Genomic DNA, 24,229 nt, shown 5'->3' on the forward strand with positions numbered 1-24,229 from the left:
GTGGTTTCCCCTGAGCAGGAACTCTGGATGGCAGCCCTGCCACATGGAACCTCGGTGCAAAAAGCAGAGCTGACTGCACTCACCAAGGCACTGCAGATGGCCAAAGGTAAAACCGCCAACATCTATATGGACAGCAGGTACGCCTTTGCTACTCTCCATATACATGAGGCTATTTATAAAGAAAGGGGTTTTATTAACAGCAGAAGGAAAAGGAATTAAAAACAGAGGAGAAATATTGGCTCTCCTCCAGGCTAGTTGGGATACAAAAGAGGTGGCCGTTATGCATTGCCTGGGACACCAAAAGGGGAGTGATCTGATTTCAAAAGGAAACCAATTAGCAGATCAAGCCGCAAAGCAAGCAGCCTGAGAAACAGTACAAGAGCTGGTTACAGTCCCGGCTCCAGCCTTACCAGAAAAACTGAACTATTCAGAGAAAGATTTAAAGTATTTACAAAAATGGGCTTAATTGGACTATGAAGGGGACTGGGCTAAGATTAAAGCAGGAAAAATAATTCTTCCTTGAAGGCTAGGTAAGAAGTTAGTAGACCAGATACATCAGGGTACTCATTTGGGGACACGCAAACTCAAGGAGCTTATAGGCAAGCAGTTCCAGGTTTCTAAATTAGGGTGTATGGTTCAGGATATAGTTGATAGATGTGCTCAATGCCAGGCAGTTAATGCGGAAGGAACTAGAATGGGAAGAGGGAAAAGAGGAAGAGGTAAGGAACCAGGAATTTATTGGAAAATAGATTTTACAGAGATGAAACCTGGAAAACATGGGCACAAGTATATGTTAGTTTTTGCAGATACCTTTTCAGGCTGGGTGGAGGCTGTTTCTGCCAAACATAAGATGGCAGGAGTGGTAGCTAAAAAGCTATTAGGAGAAATAATTCCTAGGTTTGGGCTGCCTCTCGTGATCGGATCAGACAATGGCCCTGCATTTGTGAGTTCAGTCTCACAGGCATTGGTCAAGGCTGCGGGCAGTAATTGGAAATGACATTGTGCCTAACGGCCTCAGAGTTCTGGCAAGTAGAGAGAATGAACCGGACTCTTAAAGAAACCTTGACAAAGCTAATTCTGGAGACTGTTGGTGGAAGGGTGGATCTCCCTCCTTTTGCCCTCCTCAGGATACAGTGTACGCCCTACTTAAACAAGGTGAACCCATTTGAAATAATATTCGGGAGGACCCCCCCCCCCCCGCTCTGCCCTCAGCTACAAGAGGTTGCTATAGCAGAAATGACTGATCAGTCTGTACTCCAGTCACTGCAGGCATTACAGTTTGTCCTAAAAAAAGCCCATGCAGGGATCTTCACTGCCCACACTGGGACAGAGATGGAGGTGGAGCCACATCCTTACCAACCTGGGGACTTGGTTTGGATACGTCGCCACTGAGTGGGAAACTTGGAGCCTTGCTGGAAGGGACCATTTACTGTCATCCTGACCACCCCCAGGTCAATAAAAGTAGAAGGCATCAGTGCCTGGATTCACGCGGGTCACGTTAAACAAGCCGAGGACAAGGACGCCCCCCAGAGATGGAAGCCGCAGCCGATGGACCCCGCTGACCATGGACTAAAGCTAAGACTCAGAAGACTATGAGTTCATTGTTGTTACATTGTTAACTGTTTAAGAGCATCTGAGTCACCTCATAAGACAAAAAAGTATAGGTGGGAAATTAGACAACGGAATTAGGAAAAATGAAAAGGTTATACAAAGTGGAGAATGGCTAACTCATCAGCTGACTGTGCACTACTGTTATTTTTTGGAGCCTGCATTATAAACACCCTAATGTCATTTGTACAAAAGAAAATTAGAGCGATAAAAATTTTAGTCTACATGCTCAACATAACCCCTTACAACAGAACATAGAACTGGCTGAAAAGTCAAGGATTTGACTAATTTCCAAAGAAAAGGGGGGAATGCAGGGCCTGGTTAGTCAGAGGGAGCCATTTTGTTGTAAACTTGGATTGACCCTGCCCCTCCCAGAGGAACTTACTTGCGGGGCCCAGATACAAGTGCAGGCCAGGCTGGGTGGAGACATCCGATCAGTAGGGTGCGCATATATTTACTATGGTAAATTGAAATTCAATTGGCCACCCGTATTGCTGACCTAGCATGACTGTGCAGTTTTCCCTGTGTATTGCAATCTCATTGGCCACCTGTGTATAAGCCCGGCTCAACCACCTCTATAAAAGTTAGTCTGTGAGTCTGGGAAGGGTCCTCGCGTCTTTGTAAGAGATGGCCCTGACCAGTCAGTTTGATTCTCCATGCTTGGCACGAAATAAAGCTTTGCTTGACCTTCACTTTGTATCAGTCTCACTCCTTTGATTACGGACCCTAACAGGAAGAGTCACACACGTTGCCCTTTTTATTGAATTCATTTGTTCTATGATGGTATTTTAGGGTGTGACCCCCTTGTTGTTCTACAAAAAATATAAAGGTTATACTTGGTTTCCTCTTGTGAAACTGCATTTTATACTAGATACAGGATCTGGAAATGGGCCCAAATGGAAATAAGAGGGGCATATAAAATAGACATGAATTCAAACTACCCTGGTCTTTCCATTCATTTACAACAGTATTTACCACAGATCTATGCCCTTGGATTAGCAGATCACTGGCCCACACACACTTCTGTTAGATTTAGGGAACCAACATGCTTCCTCTCCTCTTTGCAACTTCACCAATATCATCCCTCTTGCTAATCATGTCTGTTTATGATCTTCATAATGGAGGCCGCAGTTGGTAGACAGAGGATGCTTGTCAGAGCCTACAGATCTCTACATGGGAAAAATCAGTAGAACAGAATAGAAAGGAAGACATCATAAATGTACTTCATTATAGCCTTGAGGCCTACTTTTCCTTCAGGCCCAATTTGTTATTTATGCTTAAGCCATGTTACAGATGGAAACTACCCCCCAAACCCCACACCTCTGTTCACCTTTCTTTCATTTTGTCTTTTATTTGTGAGTATCTGGATAAAGACTGTGCTTATGATCCCATTGATCAGCTTATTATACGTGTTTGGATTTCACGTATAAATGTCTGACTGATATATAACAAAGAAAAAAGTGAATATACAGTGGGCTGGGATAATGATAAGCCACTGTTAGCTTTTACTGATTTTTTCTCTGAGACAAAAGTCGCTCATCTGGGTGATACAGAACTAACAAAAGTGTGACTTGACTAGAACCCGAGTATTCCTGTGTTACTGTTGGCAGGGGGCCTGCACGAATGATACACAGCTCAGGTCAGTTCCCTAATTAGGAGACTATCTTCACGGTAGAAGGGTGCTGTATCTCTAATTACACAGATATGTACCAGAGGCTTTACTTCAGAGAGGGTTTCATAAGGCTAGAACCTACTAACAGGCAGAATTAAAGACTTTTTTTTTTTTTTTTTCATTCTGGCTTGTCTCCAAAGGCTGGATCATACTAATTAAAGTACAGAGGAGAGAACAACCCCAGACTTGAGAGCTTATTTTGCTGGTTTTCACTATCTTACCGACATGGAGATTGTAGGCTGTGTGTGTGTGTGTGTGTGTGTGTGTGTTTATTGGTAACTATGGCAACACCCCCATTTTTGTTGGCTCTCCTGGCACTCTTACTGGATTATCTGCTTCATGCCACCTCAGGATCTTCCTTTTCTATTTTACTTCATCTCCAATAAAACATTCAGTTAATTCAAATGTGAATTCAAAACCAGTTATGTTGCCTTGTTTACTGCCCCCAAGCCAGCAGTTCAGTAGCTTAATTTGGAGAGAGGTGATCAAGTAGGCAAATATACGACAGGCGCGGGTGTCTCATTGTTTTACTACATCTCTCGGAGCACAGGTACCTCTAAAAGCAGAGCCTATCTGAACAGGATTTATTCGATTGTAAGAGAAAAGAATGTTCTATTCTGAAAGCGATGGGGACTTCCAGAAGTGGCTGAATAACCTGAGAGAAACATTTACAGAAATGTGAAACCTGTCCTTACATTGCCTTCCTCACGCTAGTGAATTTGTTTTTTTAGAGGAAAACATGGAACACTGCTCTCACGCTCATGAAAAACACAACAGAAACCTGGGTCTGCGTCCTGTGGTTTTTATATTACCATTGAGGTTTGGACTAGAAATGAACAGGAACAATTATCAAACACAGTCTTGCCCACTCATTTACTAATAGACTCTTAGGAATGAGAAGCAGATTACTTTTTTTTTTTTTTTTTTTTCTGGGAGGTGATAAGATCTCTAAAATGTTCAGGAAAACACTCATTTAATTCTTCTTGTGCAAGTAGTCTAAATCATTTGTTTCATTTGAGAGGCAGGATTGATTTAGCATGAACTTTGAAGCCCAATTCCCTGGCCCAAACCCCAGCTCTTTTATTAGCTGGGTGACCCTGGATGAGATACTAAACTTCTCTGTGCCTCACTTACCTCATCAGTAACATGAAGATGAAAATGATAGGTCCTGCCTCAGGGTCGTCGTGGGGACTGAGTGACTTAACTCAGGAAAAGATTTAAGGGCCCAGAATATGAAAAGCACTCTGTGTTAGGCATTATTATTTGTTTATAAATACCATTAAAATTATTTTTATTCAAATAAGTATTATTCACTATGCATAAACTCATGCTACTTATTTAAGGTGGTTATTTCTTAAAAAGTAAAAATTATCATTACTCAATTTGAATAAACCCATTTTAAAGAACTTTAAATTTTCATAATTATTATAGGGAAGACTTATTCCTTAGAAATCACTGGCCTAATCATTAAGTGGAACCCAGAGAAATACCAGAATTTCAATATTTATGGATATTATCATGACATTAAAGTCCACCAATTTTTCTGTTATTAATTGAAAACTAGAGTAAGTGTCCATTTTCATTTTTCTTTTTTTTTTTTTTAAGATTTTACCTATTTATTTGAAAAAGAGACAGAGAGAGAGCATAAGTTGGAGGGGAGGGGCAGAAGGAGAGGGAGAAGGAAACTCCTAGCCAAGCAGTAAAGCCCGATATGGGACTTGATCCCAGGACCCTCAGATAATGACCTGAGCAGAAGGCAGAGGCTTAACTGACTGAGCCACCCAGGTGCTCTAAGAAAATGTCCATTTTAAAGATGAGGACAGAAATTGCAGGGGGTTTTGTATGTATAATGTTCTTTTAACATTGAAAAGCATAGATTACTTACTATAGATATGTGTTTTCACCAGTACGAAACATGGGTAATTATTTCAGGGACAGTCTAAGGAAGCTTTTCCCCTTGCCCTTGTTAACATTAGGAGAACTCTCCGTGGTATGCTATTTGAAACATTCAAAATCCCCAACCAGATCATCTTTGATAGTGAGTACAGGCCACACATACTATCTGGGTTTATATCTGGAGAGCAAAGATGATAATAATTAGCATTTAGATTGGTGGAATCACTGACAATGATTCTCTGGCATCCGTATTTGCTAATCATTGGATCACAGTTATATCTGCTCTGTGGCCAAAGCTGTGAACCATCGTTAAGATCAGTAATTCTCAATTTTTATGTACATCAGGATCACTCAGAAGACTTGTTAAAACACAGACTGGTGTGGGGCACTTAGCGGAGCATCCAACTCTTGATTTCAGCTCAGGTCATGATCTTGGGGTCATGAGATTGAGTCCCACGTCTGGCTCTGTGCTCAGTGCAGAGTCTGCTGGAGATTTTCTCCCTCTCCCTCTGTCCCTCCTTCCATGTGCTCTCACTCTCTCTCCCTTTCTCTCTCAAATAAATATACAAAATCTTAAACACACACACACACACACACACACACACACACCTATACACACAGACTGGTGAGCCCCAACCCTATAGTTTCTGAATCAGTGGGTCAGGAGTGAAGCCCCTCTGCCCCAAATTTTCTAACAATTTCTTAGGTGATGCTGATGCTGTTGGTCCAGGAGTCATCCTCCGAGGACTAACAATTTAGGTTATACATGGATCCCTTTTCCTGGGAGAGGACATTTTGCTTTGGAGATCTAGGTAGACTCTTCAAAGTTACCAAAATCCCATGCTCATGGGTCTGACAAACCCTCTCAGGTCCCCTTCTGTCTTGTGCTTCTTGGGTCCTGCTCCCTCCCATATGCAAACTCAGCCTCTTCTTCTATCTCAGTTGTGAGTGAAATAAACCTCAGTAGAAATGTTTCAGGGAACCTGAAGAAAGGTGTACATCACAACAAAGAGAACACCTTCTCTCATCCTCAAGTGTCCCGTCAACTTCACCTTGCCGGCTCTGGCCTCGCTCCATTTTCTGCCTTCTATCTCTCCCCGCTCCAAGGTTTTTACCCAGCTGTCAGGAGGAAGAAAAACCCATCCCTGTCCATGAAGAGTGGCAGAACTATCACGTGTTGTTCTGCGGGCCCTTTCCTCCTACAAACGTCTAGCACAGTATTAGCCCAAACAAAGACAGGTTCCTTCTGGGAGTAAGTCTGGTGCCAGATGTTAAGATAATGATCACTTCTACTTCATTATTACTAAATACCCATCAAAATGACAACACCGTAATAACCCTCTGGATCTATCTACTATTACCCTTTCTCTAAGTATCTCCAAATAGAATCTGACATCTTTAGATCTTTGCCCCTGTCATCTTTAATTTTTTTGTTTTGTTTTGTTTTGGTTTTTGGCCTGGAAATTTTATTAGGTGTGTTCATTGTATGTGCTTCTTTTAGGGAACTATGTTTGCAGTCTCTGTCTGGATGGAAGGGCAGGACTGGTAGGGGAGGTGGGATAGCATGGGGTTAGTGAACATGAAAGGCCAAGGTAAATTTGGGGGCTGAGTTTTCGAAAATGTCATAAAAAAGTACACTTCAGGGGCGCCTGGGTGGCTCAGTGGGTTAAAGCCTCTGACTTCAGCTCAGGTCATGATCCCAGGGTCCTGGGATCGAGCCCCGCATCGGGCTCTCTGCTCAGCATGGAGCCTGCTTCCTCCTCTCTCTCTGCCTGCCTCTCTGCCTACTTGAGATCTCTGTCAAATGGAGAAATAAAATCTTTAAAAAAGAAAAAGAAATGTACACTTCACTATCTATCCTCATACCTTTTGGTTCTCTTTTTCCTTTCCAGAGTTTGCTCATTGGCTAATTATTGTCACATTAGTTTGGAACATGTGAAACTCAGTTTCTACAAGAATGTCACCCTGGATGTGGTTCAAAAACTGTGAAAACTGTAGATGGTAAGAGAATGTTGATTTTTGTCCCCTTGTTTCTCTTTCAGGCTTAAATGTCATCACAAAATGAAAACTTGATATCAGCTGTGCATTGGTTTATTATTTAATATTTATATTATTATTATTTATAAATCCTCAGTGTTGCTTTCATTTTATCAACACAGAGTTCTAGCTATCATTAAATATTTCCCAGAAAATAGCTTCTGGTAACTTCATTTAAGACCAAATCAAGTTTTCATGACTTCTCATATAGCACAAAAATTATATTAGTTCTTTGGTACTTTGAAATTCATTGAAAAGTTCAGGAAAAAATACTTGGGGGGGTGTTATATACTTTTCAATTACATTGGCCTCTGTCCTTGGGATATCATTTACCTGAACGATACACAAGCCAGGGAAATAAAAGCATTTGAGGAGTTTTTGGAGTTGAAACTACCATTTCAGATGTCCCATATTTCAAGAATTATTTGATTAATCCTAGTCTCCTCTGTGAAATCTGAACTTTCTGGAGGAAATCTGAGATTTCTGTAATGAGTTAATCTTTCAGAAAATAGAGGAATCCATAGAACAAATACTTCTGTATGGAACCCCGGAAATTTTTAGGTTTCAAAACGAACAAAACAATGGAACAGTTTGAGGAAATTCAGTTTGCTGATTTTCTATGTCTTATAAAAATTAACTAATAATTTGTTCATTACTAAAAAATATGAATTCAGAACTTAGAAGACATAATGGAATTTACATTATTTTCCAAAATCCTACAGGTATGGCATTCCTCCACAAATGTGTTAGTGGCAAAGAATTCTGTCTTCTTCCAATATCTCATTGCATGGTGCAAATATGACATCTTCCTTTTTTTTTTTAAAGCTAGATTTCATTTTATTCACCCATCTTTCTTTAACATTAAAGATTTACAAATTAAAGAACACATGTTAGAGTGTTAGAAATCCTGATTCTGTATTTCCAATTACGACATTAGTAAAAAATTAGTGCCCTAGTTCATTGCTGAGACTCTGGGGTATTGGTGAAAGAGCCTTATTTGAATATCTCATCCTTTGAATACTGAATTATAGAATACTTTCCAGAGGAATAGGAAGGGTTTTAGAATTTTATAGATCTCTATCTGACTGATCTAATTTGTCTCATTTTGTACCTCTGGGAACAGGAGCTTTAATCTTTCTTATTCTAAAAAAAAGATTAATATTTTAACATCTCCTCATATTATAGAATTGGGAACTTCCATGCCACATAGAAATGTATATTTCTCCATTATTTTCTATGAGTATAAATGTGTCTCTGATCTAACAATGCACATATTGCATTCCCTGGGGCTAAAAGTAATTTTTGAGCATTTGAGATCAAATTCATAGGATTTCCTAAGAAATCCATTGTGATCTTAGAACATGATTTGCCTTTTGTTAGAACGTAAGTTTGGGGGGGAAGTTGAATGTGTACTAGACAGTTCTAAAACAAGTAGTAAATCGGGGCACCGGTATGGCTCAGTCTGTTAAGTGTCTGCCTTTAGCTCAGGTCATGATCCTAGGGTACTGGGATCGAGTTCCATGTCCAGTTCCTTGCTCAGTGGGGAGCCTACTTCTCTCTCTTCCTCTGCCTGCTGCTTCCCCACTTGTGTTTGCTCTCTCCCTCTCCTTCTCTGTGTCAAATAAATAATAATTAAAAAAAAAACTAAAAAAAAAAATAAGTAGTAAAGTAATAAGGAAATACTGGCATGATTATTGTTCCAATGCCATCAACATTAAAATGCACACTACTGCCTAATAGTTGTTTATAATTATTCCTAATTTTAAATCCTGCCTCCTTTCCAAAGGCTTTAGGACTTTTTTTTAATAGGTAAACACACACACAGACTCACCCACAGATACACACACACACACAGACACACATACACACACACACACACAGCTGAGCAATGTGAAATTATGGTAAAAAAATGTTTGCTCAGAAACCAGGTAGAGAAACAGGAGAAATGGAACTGGGGTCAAGGTGAGGGAGGGCTGAATTTGGAGCTGCTGGCAGGGAAGGCAAAATGGGAAGCACCATAAAAATGATGACCCTTTTTGCCTTCTAAAACCCGGCAATTCTTTATCAAAGGCAAAATTAATACATCCTAAGAAGAATTTATCACTGGGTTCTTCTACAATACAAAACTAAATACAATACAATACAAAACTAAAGACCTTAACAGTCACACATGTCAGTCGATTGCATAAGATTCTGGCTGGGCAGTATTTCCTTATTTTAAAAAAATGCTAAACAAGTCACCATTGATAAGAGTTTCCACATTCTTCCTTCATGCTAGCACTATTGCTGTTGGATGACTGCACTTCTTTCCCTGTAAGCTGAAATACTATGTTTTTATTGGATTTGAGGAATTTTCAGAAGCACGAAGGTAGAGAATTAGTTTGAAAATAAAGACATCATTTGCTAGTGCATTTCGTTAACTTGAGCTATGAGAATATGTGAAACATGTCCTTCCCTCACTACTTCACATAAAGCAGGGTTGGAAAAATCCTTTTGTAAAGGGCCAGAGAATAAATATTTTAGGTTTTACAGGTCAGATGTGTCTATTCCAACTACTCAGCTGTGCCCATCTAGCGTGAAAGTGAATGCACAGGACTGTGTTCCAATAAAATTTTATTTATGGACAGTGAGTGTTACAGTAGCACAGAACATATCCTTTCCTTCAGAATATAGCTGGTCTTCAACTTCAGATATTCTCACCATCCCTCACTAAGGCGACAAAATTTAAAAATGTACTTGATATTCTCAAGTTTGATGCTATCTTTCTCCTTGAGAAACATAAAGTACTTAACATAAAGAAGTTTCATACACTTACCATGCTTAGAATTTAGGTTCCACTGTCTCCACTCCACATAATTGGGGGTTTTGCTTTTCACCTTTTTTTTTTTTTGGTTGAAGATTCTCCATCTTTATATTTGCATTGTCACTTCTGACCTGTGCAAAATAAAAGAGACTTTCAAGAGTCCAAGTATTATTTGATGCTAATGTTTTCAGGAAAATAGAATTTTAGTAATAAAGACATTAACAATATACTAAGTTAAATATGCCCAGAAATACTCCCAATTAAAGCAAGATATAAATTATTTTTGACTTAAGAGGTAGACAATCAAGGAATAATTGCATGGTACTGTGTTGAGATCGTATAAAAAGGAATCCATTTTTGTATGTCAAACATATCTACCCCCCATAATAAAATAAAAAATGATAAAATTTTAAATATTGGTATTTTCTTGCCAGTATGTACTATTTGTTTATAATGTATTTAAACTTTTACCTGAGATTCCTGATTGGTAAACTGCAATCTACTTTTAAGTCACTCAGTGTGTTATGAGAGAATAATATGTCAATTAACTCTGGAAGGAATATTTTCCTTTTATATGCTATACATATTTAATTGTATGCACCATGGTTTTATATGTAATACAGCAATGCCTACTATTTTATTTCTTCAGAACTTGTATCAGGGCATTGTAGTGGCTTCTAGGGAGCCCATATATCCCACAGGGTCATGCCCTTTGACTTGAGTCTCTATTGTGACTATTTCATGCCAAGGAAGTAGGTGTGCACTGTCTTTGGCAGGTTACCCAGACACTGGGTTGAGGATTCACGTGGACATGGAAGGTAAGCACAGTGGGGCAGGTAGAACAGTCAAGGGAAGGAGGATAAGCAACAGTGCACCACTGACATCAAGTAACGTCACCGTAGATAACTTTGTCTCAGTCCCAATGCTGAATATTGTACGGGTCAACTCAGTGTTGCTCTACAGCGAGGGCAAGGGGGCTTGACCACCACTACTTTCAGAGGAGATACAAATTGCTTGGTATCTACAGTTAACTAGACACGCAGGCAAAGTAAACTCGAACAGCCTCAAGGCTGACTGTTGGGTAGAATGCATAGGGACAGGGCGGAGCAAGAGAGCCTTTGGTACTTGTGCCATGTACAAGTGCCATGGAGCACTTGAATCGGGCGATCTGGTTTGAATCCTAGTTCTAGTAGCTGCGTGATTTTAGTCATAGCACTCAACCTCAGATTTAGTTTTCTTATCTCCCAAATTGGGAAGCCTAACTTTGTGAAAGGATATTTAAAGGATAAATAGGATTGCATGGTGACAACATAGGGAAAGGATCCTGGGCAGAGCGAATATTGTAGATGAAGTACAGAGTCTTAAAAAGAATGCTTAATGTTTGGGAAACAGCATGGCTGGAGGACAATTCCGCATGTGCAGTAGGTATGGAGGAGGAAATGGGGCCCTATGGGGACACTTGAGAGGGAAGCACAATCTCTTTTTGGAAAGTCAGGGAAATGAGGGGAAGTTGAGGTCTAAAGCAGGGGAGGGGAGTATCAGGTAAATATTGTAGACAGAGCTGAAGTGAGAAATAGCCCATCCCACTTCAGACAGAGATGTAGAAAACAAAAAGGGTGTAATATAAAGCCCAACTCAAAGCAAAAAATGTGTGGTACATTAAAGATGGTAAAAATTCTTTACTGCTCCTCTCATTGAGTGATGGTGACTATTTACCCTCCTTTTGAGTTGGCACTGGCCTTAGTGATTAGCTTGACCAATAGAAGGTGGCTTAACTAACACTGAAGAATTCTGAGGCTGGGTTGTAAGAAGCCTTGCAGCCTTGGCCCAAGACTCTTTGAACACTCATGGTTGGAGCCCTGAGGCACCATGTAGGAAGTCTAACTGTCCTGAGGGAGGGGCCATGTGAAGAAGCTGTGAGAACCCATGAAAGTAAAAGCTGGACTAAAATTTGAAAATTCATCAATATTATTATTCATCACATTAACAAGATGATGGAGGGAAAAAACCACTATCCTCTAAACAGATGCTGAAAGCATCTAACAAAATCCAAAATCCATCCATGATAAATATTCTCAGCAATGCAGGAATAGAGGAGAAATTCCTAAACCCTATAAAAAGCATCTACAAAACCCCTACTACTAACGTTACAATTGACGTGGAAGAGTGAATGATTCCCCCATGATTAGGAACAAAGCAAGAAGATCTGTTCTTACCACTGTAATTCTACATTGCAGTAGAAGTCCAAACCAGTGCAATATAGCAAGAAAAAGAAAACACACACATGGGAAATGAAGAAGTAAAACTACCCTTTTCTTCCCACAGATGTCATGACTGTGTAAGGAGAATAGTCTAAGAATTCTACCAGATAACTACTAAAACTAGTAAGTGAGTTAAGCAAAGTCTCAGAATACAAGTTTGTCAAAATTCCAAAATCAATTGAATTTTATATGCTGGAAACAAACATATGAGGTATACAACATGTTTATTGATAGGCAGACTTAATATTAAGATATCAATTCTCCTAAAATTGATCTACAAGATTCAACACAATCACAATGCCAGATATATAAGTATAAATTGAAAAACTGATCTGAAAATTTATATAGAAATACCTAAGACCAAGGAATATCCAAAACAATTTGGAAAAAGAATAACAAAGCTGTAGAACTTATTCTACTTGATTTTGAGACTTACTATCAAGCAACGTGATCAAGACCATATGGTCTTGGTGAAAGGATAAATGTATGAGTCAAGAAGACAGATTGAAAAGTCCAGAAATAGACCCATACGTGTATGGTCATTTGATTTCTGGCAAAGGTAATTCAATAGAGAGAGGATAATTTTTTCAATTTCAATTGAAGCAACTCTATAGTGTTCTAAACAGTATAGACACCATTTCACAAACCAGAGAAGGGTAGACATTCCATACTAATTGTCTATAATTCATGATTTCCCAAAGTCTGATAACTTCCAACACATACACACACACAACAATGCTGTATAATGATTACAGAAACAATACGCAATCAAAGAGGAAGTTTATCTGGATGGATCCATAATGCTGTATTTTCTTAAAAAAAAAAAGATCTGACAAAAATGTTCATATTTGCAATTTTGGGCATATCAGCGTTACATTATTCTTTTCTCTATTATCCAGATTTACTTAAAGAGCAAGTAAATCACTATGATGTAAATTTGTGGACACGTTCTTTTTTTTTGTAAAATCTTCAAAATTTTCTTGTAACTTCCTTAGGAACAGCAAGTCATGGCAGATATTCATGAGAGAACTAAGACTCAAGGTCTTGCAGGGGTGCCTATGTTTGAGAAATTTCTGAACCTCCTAATTGGTCCCTCAGTGGTATGCCATTACTTGGATATCTTGTGCCATCTTAACAGGCTCATTGGATCTTTCTGGGGCAGAGTAACTGGAATGTTAAATGACTTTGAGGAAAGCTCTTATACCTGAAGGAAATCCTATAGGGTAGATTACAACAGGCTTCCACTAAAAGCCTCTCCCATTTTACTGAGTGAAGAGGAGGTTAGGGGGTCGTGCTAACTCCCCGTTATAGGAAATTGGATCAATTTATGATATTATGGCAAAGGAATAATTTCTCATGAGTCATTACCCTGGTCATTGGTTTCCCAAAGAATGTTCTCAAGATCACTAACTTGGTGGAAAGCCGTCAGAAATTGAAACAAAAACCAAACCAAACCCAAAACCCTACTTTCATAGTCAAATACATTTAGGAAATTTTGGCTTAAGCAAGTATAAACCGCTTTTTTTATCTCATCCAAGAAGGGGCAGAATAGGATTCTTTTCCAAATTTATTTGTGTTTTAGAAGTGTATTTGATCACATAATATCTTTTCACTGTTTTGAGAAACACACTCTAACAAGATTATCTCTGATTTTTAAAATCCTTGGGTAGCCACAGAGCAAGCTGATCTTTTTCAAAGTCATGCTAATAAATACAGGCAAGCTCTCTTTACCTACTAATTCATGGGCTCTAAAAGGTTGCTCTGTTATCTCCTATTTCTCACTAGCTGTTTCTAGATGCTAGAACAGAAAAGAAATGCTTACTATTTCTTTCTTCTCACTCTTTCTTGAAAAAATTAGAGACAGATTACATAGCCCTGGCCTTCCCCTGAGTATATTGCTGAAGGTATTCAGAAGCATTTCTCAGCAACTTGTGAATGGCTTTGCAGAGGCATCTCATGTTTTAGATAAACTAGAGGTTCCTTACTCTTTCTATAAATCAATTATTTTCTCACTGATTTACATGACAATTTCAGATGGTTGTCAATTTGTACTTGTGCCTAGTGAATTACTCTCAAGCTTTATTACTTCCTCTTATTTCCCCTGATTTCCTCTGTCACATGCTTAATAATGTATAAACAAACATTTAAAATATTGTTCTGTAGGTTCCTAGTGGGTTGCCCCACTAGGAACTTCAGGAATCTTTTTATAAGCTCAAGAGTTCTTTCAAAATACAATTCCTAAATAGAACTGACTAGAAAGCCCACAAATAAACCCAAATACAGAGAGGAATTGAGTATATGCCAAAGGTGACATTTAAATCCATGGGGAATAAACAGTGTTAGAACAACTAGAAAAAAAGTTAATTCTACAACTCATACCTGACCCAAACCAAATTCCAGACAGAATAGAACTTTAACTTGAAAAGTAAAACCATGAAAAAAAAAAAAAAAGAGCATTCCTGTGCCTTGTTTATTTGAGCTGACATAATTCATACTAAGCAATGACTTTGTCACAATGAAATTGTGGAAACTTTGGTAGGAACAGAAGGATCCAACTCTTCCACGAAGGCTGGGAAATGGTTTGGTTAGACAGAAGAGGGGAAAATTAAGTTTCATATTTACATTTTGCAACAACAATAATAAGGAGCTATTATGTTAATTACATCATCAAGGGGATAGTAGGAGTGCTGATGGAATCTAAAGGGAGAGATATTGAGTATATGAAGTGGGACCAGAGGGACTCTGAATGTCCAGATGAAGAGTTAACCGTTGGTTCTCTTTTTATTGCAGAACCTCTGGGAATTTATGAGCTAGGATGTAGGTTTTCTTAACCATTATTGACATTTTTGGCCAGATAACTCTTTGTCATGGGAAGCTATCCCTGTGTATGACAGGATGCTTTGCAGCATCTCTGGTCTCTACCTACTAGATGTTAGCAGCATCTTTCCCTGGACAAATTGTGCAATCAATAATGTCTCCAAACATTGCCAGATGTCTCCTGGGTAACAAAATTACCACAGATTGAGAATAAATGAGCTCTAGGATGATGGAATAATTGGCGTTTAAGATGGACTGTCCGATTGTGGTTGTGTAGAATGAACAGAAGAAGGTCGGCAGGACAGGAACCTAAGAAAATGTCTTAGAGATTATCCAAGTACTTTAAGTAGGATCATTGTTACAATAAGGGCCCCTAATAAAGTACAAGTCCCTCTCTCTGTTATCTTGTATGGTCCCCTCCCACATTGAGGGTATGTGGGCTTGCCTTGTTGACCATGTTGGCTTTGTTGGCCACATTGGCTTGCCTTGATCCATATTCATCAGCAACCATGACACAAGCTGAGGCTTGAAAAGCATTCGTGCATTGGGATTTAGCCTCTTGGAACATTGCCCCCAGGTAACAAAGCCCATACTTAGCTTCTTGAAGACACAGGGTTCAACTAACAACCAACACCAACTTCCAGATATGAGTGAGGCCTTCTAACACCATGCAGCCACAGTGAAACCACCATGACTACATAATCTTAGGCAAGCCTGCAGAAAAACTACTTACCCAACCCTGCCCAAGTTAATAACCATGACATTATGAACAAATGAAATGGTTGTTGTTTTAAATCACTAAGTCATTGTTGTGTTGTTATGCAATGGTAGATCACTTAGAGTGGGTTTGGAGTAGATCATTATCACGGGAAATGAAAAGATGTGTACACAAGACATTTGCAAGGATCTGTATTTCTTGATGACTTTTCAGTCAAGGAACTCAGTAAAAGGGCAAAGCAGGTAAAAAAATACAAGAATTTAGAAACTGTGGGCAATGGTCAAAGTGAATTCAGGAATGAAGTTGCAGGAGCAGTCTTCAAGAAAGCACTTCTAGCAGTTAAAAATATTAACTCATCTATTTTGAAAACTACAGATATTTAGTAATTACTAACAGTGTAATGATAATAATACTTCAAAGGTTGAGTTTAACAAGTCTATTTCTAAAGCTTTAAGGGCATCATCTAGTTAGCCACTTCTTCCCTTATATGGAAAAATCAATCTTTAGAATAAACAGGAAGGCACATAAACTCAAAATCAATAACAATTTATATTGCAATAATGATAAAATTCATTTTGATGTGTTAGCTGTCCACTTGCATGGAACTATATTCACTTAGCAATTAGACTGCTAAGATCAGGGCCTCTAATGGAATGACTCTCATAATTTACCAGTTAAATTTATAGATGATAATTATCATGATATTTATGGCTTGATAGATGCTGAGCATTGACTCTGTTTATTGTACTATTCAAGAATTAACAGTTCCTCAGATGGTTAGCACTTATGGTTAGTCTTATGTTTATGAACACCAGCCTGGAGGGATGTCTGTCCAGTCCCCTACTTTATTTTAATAATAATAAAAATAATCAAAGTTGTAAGCAATAAAGAAAATCCAGAATGAGATAAAAATAGAAATACAGAGTCATAACTAAAAGAAATGGCTGTACATAAAAGAAAGTCTAAAGCGGGGAGGGAATGGATAATGCAAATAAAGTAAAAATAACCCAAATGCATTTTTCACAAGCTATTAGAATCACTGGAGGGAACATATGCATAAGTCACATGACAGAGTGAGGAGGGTCTCTTGGAAACAGGGTAAGATTGAAAAAAGATCAAAATGATCGAATTTTTAAGATCTTGTACCCATTAAGCAGTCAGTATCAAAAAACAATAGCACTGCTGAAATAAGTGTTTAAAATCAAAGGGTAACATGCACTTGGACATAAGATTTCCCTAAGATTTATCTAAGAAAATTAAAAAAAAAAAAATCACCCTCGTTTTTAACTGTCGCTGCCTGCCAGAGGATTTTGATTACTAATTCTTTCTCAAGTTGTGGAGACATGGACCGAGAAAAATTATTCGGATGCAGGGATCTGGAAGATCTATGTGATTTCTGATGTGTATTGACGAGTTGGAACTTAATGTTAGGAGGTCATGGATTAAGGAAAGCCAGTACAATCAGAAAATGGATTGTTCTGGTAAATCTCGTAGATTGGTTTGCAAGAAAACTTATATATGCAGACGTTTACCAAAGTTCCGGAATTACAAGAGACTGAAATATGCTTAACGGTAACCAGTTTAGGAGTCCTACCCCATCTTCCTTTTCTCTTTTTGTCCAGGTAGCTTTGCACACTCCTGCTAGCTCTTGGCTTTACCGGAGCAACCAGTGTTTTACTCCAAAGACCCTGGCAAACACTACCGCTGCAGCCCCGGTTCTGGCTGGGTATCCCAAGTCCAAGAGGCCCCAAACCCGGGCTCTGCTGGCTGGAGGCTGGCGCAGAAGGGACAGCGGGTTCTGGAGGCGTGGGAGCCCGAACCACGCGTCGTCCCTCCTACCTGGCTGGGGGAAGCCAGGCCGAGCGGAAAGTGTGAGGGCCGCCCCGCGGGGCGCTCAATCTGGGGCGCCCACTGTTGCTCTGTATGTGGAGTCCCGCTCCCAGCCGGGAAAGGGCCGCGGAGCGACCAGCGTTGGAGCGCCACGCCCCCGGCCCGCGCAGGCGCCCCGCCCTGCCCGGACATTCCTGCAAGCGGCCAAACCAGCTTGACGAGGCCGACTCGCCCCGGCTCCCGGCGGCAGCAGGTGGCCTCGGACTTCCCGCCATCACCGCTGCCCCAGCGGGCCAAGCGCCTCATCGCGCCCCGGAGCCCTTTGGGCTACCCTCGCCGGGCGGGATGGAAGCGGACGGGGACCGGGAGGAGCTGGCCCACCTGCGCACGCTCTTCGCTGCCTGCGACGCGAACCGCTCTGGGCGCCTGGAGCGCGAGGAGTTTGGCGCGCTGTGCGCGGAACTGCGCGTGCGGCCGGCCGACGCAGAAGCCGTGTTCCAGCGGCTAGACGCTGACCGCGACGGCGCCATCACCTTCCAGGAATTCGCGCGCGGCTTCCGTGGGTTCTGCCGCGCGGGGCGGCACCGAGGCTGGGCTCCCCGGGAGCCCGCGTCCGCCTCAGCCCAGGCGGGACCCGACCCCGAGGACAGCCAAGAGGAAGAGGGCGACGGGGACGCGCTGGCCGGCCCCTGGGGTCAGGTGAGCGCGGGCCAGGCTTGGCAGGACTTCCAGGCGCGACTTGGAGAAGAGGCCAAATTCATCCCCAGGTGCGTGTGTGGGTTGGAGGGCGGGAGGTGAGGATGGTGTTACCTGCCCTCACCGGTGCCCTGGCATCTCCCTCTTAACCCGCAGAGTGAGCAGATCTACTGGACCTACTGGACCCAGCTCTTCTTTCTGAGTTGCTTTTCTCTCAGTCCAACTATTCAGAGGGCAGATCCCCCTAGAGTTGAAGAAAGGGAGTGCGTTCAGAGTCAGGGTTTGGGGAGAAAGTTTCCCTTGCTCACTTCTGGGCCTTGCAAAAGTCACTTTATTAATTACCGGGGCAGCAGTGAAATGCACAGCATCAAGAGTTTGTTCCCAGACAGAGTTTAGGAGCACTCTCCAGATCTCATCGCACCTTCTAGCAAGGCCCCCTGGCTGCACCCTGGAGCCTGAACTGCGGATTGTCAAATTGGTGTCCCTGATATGTAGTAGTTCTTGTATTTGTTGTTTTTCCTACAACATAGAAGACGAAATATGTTGGGCATTTGTATTGCAGGACTTACATACTCATTGATACCTACCATGTATTAGGCATTTTACAGAGTTCATTCATTTAGTTTTTGCAACAACCCCGGGATGTGGATTTTCTCATTTCTAATTAGAGAAATTTAGACCCAGAAATATAGACCCGTGAAATGTTAAGGAACTTGACTGATTAATGAAAGAGCAGGGATTTGGTCCCATATGTGGTTGAACTGAAAAACTCTCTTTTATACAATGGAATAAAATAATATAATTATATTATTATATAATAATTATAATAAGTTATATAATAAATTCTACACTCTATGGCTCCGACAGAAATGATATCAGGTTACTAACTTAATTCTCAGGGGGAAAGGAAATGCCTGCAGGGCCAGGTGTGGAAAGATGCTTAGGTTTTATTCAAGAGTAATTTGCCTCTGTGCTTTCCTTCCTGTCATGGTGTGTCTTGAACTGCTGTATTCACTTCTTCCTCAGACAGTCTCAACATGTTAATGCTGTAAAATGTACTCCTGCTCTCTGTTTGGATTATGGTTAAAAGGCAGCTTGCATATCTTAGACATAAAACTCAAATCAAATAGCCCTGGGAGGATCAGTGGTCTTGCTCACGCATTCACAACTTGGACCTGCTGGCTTGGGAGTCGCACTTCCTCCTCCTCCCAGCTCCTCCCTCCCGTTTGGAGAGTGAGGCATGGAGAATGACTCACTGCAAGTATGAGAAGGAAGGTGTAGAGAAAGTGGGTGTAATACTCACCTTTTCTATTATTTACAAATGAGTTAAAATACAGTCTAGCCACTGGGAAAGTTGTAAGCATCACTACAAACTATATTCTTGGAATTATCTTTTATCTGTAACTTGGTTTAGGTCCAACTAATTACAAAAGGCAACAATTTTAAGAATCAGGGAAGATGAACCCAGGGATGTTTTACACACGAACCTATGCACATATCTACTTTTTACAGTTGTTAAGTCTCAGCAGCAAATACTTGACACTTAACCTTGAAATGATTAGGACGGTCTTCTTAGTATCAGTATAGAAACCGGGTTTTAATATTACTGGTGGTACTGTTATCATGATGACTTTCCAAACTCTTCAAAGGTTGTTAAATTTAATGGGCACCAGAGTCACCTGGTAGACTTGTATTTTAAGCCACACCCCCTTGTGACTGGAGATTAACAAGGACAATATTTGCCTTCCTGTGCTTGTTCAAGTGGAAAAGAACTAAACTGAGTTGCTTCATCTGTCGTTACCATGGCAGCCAGTAACTGTTCTTGGTAAATTTGATGGCTTCTATTCCACTTTCTCATACAGCTGTTTACCTTCCTTCCTCTCATCTGAATGCGGTAAAAATCGTTTATCATCGATAATGCTGTTGGCATTATTTCAGCCAAATTAATTCTGCAGACGTTAGTGAGTGCTTATTTTGTGCCAGACACTGTCGTAGGTCCTGCCCTAGGTACCTGGGGACAAAGAGAAGGATGAGATGTAGTTCATGCCTTCAAGAAGTTTATAGTGTGGGTGAAACATTTCTCAAAAATTTCATCAAAGAACATCTAAAGATAGAGGGTTAAATTCCATATATAGCGAACATAGCCCAATAGTAACCAGGAGCCGTCTTTGAAGCCTTGAGTTTCTATTTTTAAAAAATTCATGTGTTTGTTCATTTTAACTCCATGATATATTGGGGCTTATTTAAGTATAAAATATCATATTTTCCCCCAGTGGGAAATTGTTTCTCTAGGAAGGTGTGCCATTTCATCGGGTGGCTTTTTTCCTCATCTGGCACCCCGGTGGCTTCTTGTCCAATGCGTATCCAGGGGGTTTCCATGTCCAGGTTGAGAAGATGAGTCATCAGATATTAGAATGTTTGGCTCCTATAAGGAAAAATGTGGTAGTGTTGACAGAATTTCCAGTTGTAAGACCAATCAAAGTCCTGGTTTAAAAATATAAACATGTTTGAGTTAAACTCCCTAGTCATCAGTGTTGTGGTCTTAGAGAAGAAATAAGGTTGCACCGTAAAAGGATGAAAATGGTCTCTGGGATGTGTGTCAACTCACTCTTCAGTTGGTTTTATTGTAGAAGATTGAAAGACTCCTTCCCCTAAAGGGGAATGTCTTCAGTAGTCAAGTGACTGTTAGCCTGAGCTAGGAGGTGTACATCTTCTGCCGGGGCAGGATGGCCATCACCACCTCCTGGTGACCTGGAATTAGGTCGGCCAACAGGTGAAACCACAGTGGGCAAGGCAATGTGGTTATAGAAGAGAATTCAGGAAGGAAGATTGTACAAGGCCAAGAACCCTCCATGAAGTGGGGAGAAAATATTGGGTGAGAGACAACAGACTTTACTAACCTAGTCTGGCCAATTTTTTTGTGCGAGGCGTGTTATGAAAGGGAGTTTTGTACCTAGTAGATACTTAATAAATGTGCTCAGTAAATGTTTGCAAAATGAACAGAATAAACTGACGTTCTTTGATTCCTTGATTCATATACTGAGAATGCAGTTCATGGTATGTGTATATCCTTTATTTCTTTTGTTTATTCTCCTTTTTTTTTTTTTTTTTAACATTATGCTGTGACCTGGTCATGTTGTTCCAAGTTTGGCAAGAAAGGAAGGAAATGGTGTGTGGAGGTGTGTGTGTGTATTTATAAACATTTTACCGGGGTAGTGGGATGGCAAAACTCTCTCCTCTAGTTGGACCTGAAGTTTTTCAGAGTTTTCTCAACTCTGTCTTTTGCAGTTGTAAGTATTATTTGTGAATTGATTACACTTTGATAAATCAAGTTAGAACCGCATGTTTTTCACAAACAGAATCACGAGGATCCGGCTGGCACGAGCACCACCCTGGATTTGTGCGTGAACGCAGGTACGGCCACAGTGGCCAGATCAGGGACAGACCCAGGCTGGTGCTTGTAATGTAACAGGCGTTAGTGTGATTGGTGACCTGCCAGGCAAGGCTAGGCTGTTTGTTGTTCAGACACCAAAATCTATCCCCTCTGCTCAGCTGTTTCTCTTGGTTTCTGATCCCCCCCCCGCCCTCCTCCCACACAGTTGTAGAGAAGGCTTTTCTTTTGATCATGTAGAAACTGAATTTAATTGAGAAGAACCAAAACTACCGACTTGTGAGCTGTGTATGGGTTATCAAAAACAGTGTACTTCAGCATATTCGTGTCACTGTAGTGATGATTATGAAAATCAGGAGAAAAAGATCAGTGGCTGAACACCAATCCCACATAAGCAGGACATTTTTAAAACATGTAGCTACAAGTAAGCAGAAGGATAGTTTCCACACTGGTCAGGGTTTCTTCTACATTTCCCCCTCTCGAGTGCCACATTAGCCCTTTCCAGTCTGATCACCTTTTTCCCTAATAACATGGTTGCTTCACGAACCCCCTTCTCTTCCATGATGTGCTTCCTCAGATGGGAAGGCAGAGAGCAGATAAAGGCAGAGAAACAGAACCTTAAGGGCTGGAGACTTGGAGCAGGAAGGGTGAGGGGAAGGGAAAGACAGAGGTCAACAGACAGATGGAAAGATTGGATAGTGCCTCAGTTTCCCCTCTCTTTCCACTGATCAAGTTCATTGCCATGAGCCACCTTGTGATGGGGGAGGCAGATCAGCTCTGCTCCACTTGACTTTAGCTCTTGAGTATCCTCAGAATGTGAGCATCTTGATGCTTTGGATGGTGTTTGTAGTATTTGAAGATACATTTTTCACTCATTTGGCAGGAACATTATCTGGTGTTCATCCAAGGAGGTACAGACTTATTCCAGCCTTGAGGCACGGCAGTGGGATGGACCCCCAGTCCTAGAAGGGTATTAAGCATGTTTTTGCCAATGTGTGATATTTACCTCTGGCCCTGGCTCTGAGATCTCTGTGTTCTGACCACATTCTTTCCAGAATTCTCTGCTTTTTCTGGGTTCAGAAGTGGGGTCTTTATAGATACATATTTTCTAACTGTTGTTGTTCTGCTGCTTTTCCTTTTTTCCTCTTGAGTATATTTTCTACTATAATTCTGTGTGTCATTACTCTACTGCTGAGTAGAAGTCTGTCTGTTGAGAAGACCAGAGCTCTGCCTTGGATCTAATGAGCCTTGCTCCTGGGCTTTGTAGTAGTCTGTACATGGCTTGGCTTTTATGAGCTCTACTTGTTTGTGGTCCCTCCTTGTTTTGATATTTGAATTTTATTTCAAGGTAATGATTTCATTTTGGCCTCCTAGCCTCAGAAACATGTTCTGGCCATCCTGTCCTTGGAGGATTATCTGTCTGGCCAGATGGTTAGGGGCCCTGCTCAGACTGTGAAGTTCAGTGTTTTGTTGTCAAGTTTTTGATAAGAGATTATTTATCCTGCCTTTATGGTGTGGACACAAAGAAAAAGGCTTCAGTTGGGGTATCCTGGGAAGACTGCATTTCAGGAACCACAGACTGTTCTCTTAGCTGTCTTTTAACCTGAAGTTTTGATTGACTCCTCTCCTAAATGACTGATCAAATTCATGGTCCTACTTCTCCTGTCACTTTGAGAATGGAGACATTTTTGCCTGTTTCTTCATTTCTGTCTGGGTTACATAATCTTAACTTCATTTGGAAAATGGAAGTAGCTGTATCGCGCTGATCGGCCTTGAGTGGAGGTTTGGAGGCTGCCAGCAGAAATGGGACCCTGTCGGGGATGAGAAAGAGATTCAAATGTCTGGGGGTTTTTTCCTTCTAAAATGGTGTATAGAGTATACATTCTTGCTTCATGGGTAACTTGTTAAAGCTTGGGTAGCTCCCCATTGCAGTATGTAGTTGGATGGGAGAGATGGGAAGAGATTCCTCATCATGGATATTCAGGCACCTTCTGTCTGATGATATTAGTCTTATATCAGGTTGTAAAATAGAAAGCAAACACTATATTCCTGAGGAAAGTTGTCACAGGGAATATATGTATGACACATGATCTCCTTAGAGTTAGTTCCTCAAAAAGGAATTCCATTGCTTCAACTTGTAAATATTTGGGATTTCCCAAAGTATAATTGCTTTTGTCAGAGCAGTTATAAAAGGAGCACAGTGAATTTTGACCCTTCAGGGCTTTGTATGTCTTATAAAAAGATCTACAGATGCAGTTTGGACATGTTTCTTCAGTTCTTTCTCTCACTCAGCGAATGTGCCTGCCAGCATCCTAGGCACTAGAGAGACTTTGTAGACTTGACCCTGACCTCCAATGAGCGTATTTTCTCGGTTTCTTAAGTACATGGGAGTTGATACCTGAAGGACCTGGGAATGCAGTATAATCAATGAAACTATACCTCCTGGAGCATACCCCAGCCTATGCACATTTCTGAGTGGTTCTCAGATCAGGGACTACAG

The 24,229-nt window shown here is 40.8% G+C and overlaps 1 protein-coding gene and 1 long non-coding RNA gene across 2 annotated transcripts in view; one reads left to right on the forward strand and one right to left on the reverse strand.

The window, feature by feature from the left end:
* Nucleotides 1-17,740, reverse strand: part of LOC123953049 — a 49,773-nt gene extending 32,033 nt beyond the window's left edge. The window contains exons 1-2 of the long non-coding RNA XR_006820801.1: nt 17,652-17,740; nt 10,029-10,147 (exon numbers count right to left, since the gene is read on the reverse strand). This is a non-coding gene — a long non-coding RNA (uncharacterized LOC123953049). The remainder of the gene's footprint in view (nt 1-10,028; nt 10,148-17,651) is intronic.
* A 121-nt stretch (nt 17,741-17,861) lies between these two features.
* Nucleotides 17,862-24,229, forward strand: part of LOC123953043 (ras and EF-hand domain-containing protein) — a 74,462-nt gene continuing 68,094 nt past the window's right edge. The window contains exon 1 of the mRNA XM_046022951.1: nt 17,862-18,409. Coding sequence (XP_045878907.1) covers nt 17,988-18,409 — 422 coding nt within the window. The 5' untranslated portion in view covers nt 17,862-17,987. The remainder of the gene's footprint in view (nt 18,410-24,229) is intronic.

This window comes from Meles meles, chromosome 11 (assembly GCF_922984935.1).
Source record: "Meles meles chromosome 11, mMelMel3.1 paternal haplotype, whole genome shotgun sequence".
NCBI lineage: Eukaryota > Metazoa > Chordata > Mammalia > Carnivora > Mustelidae > Meles > Meles meles.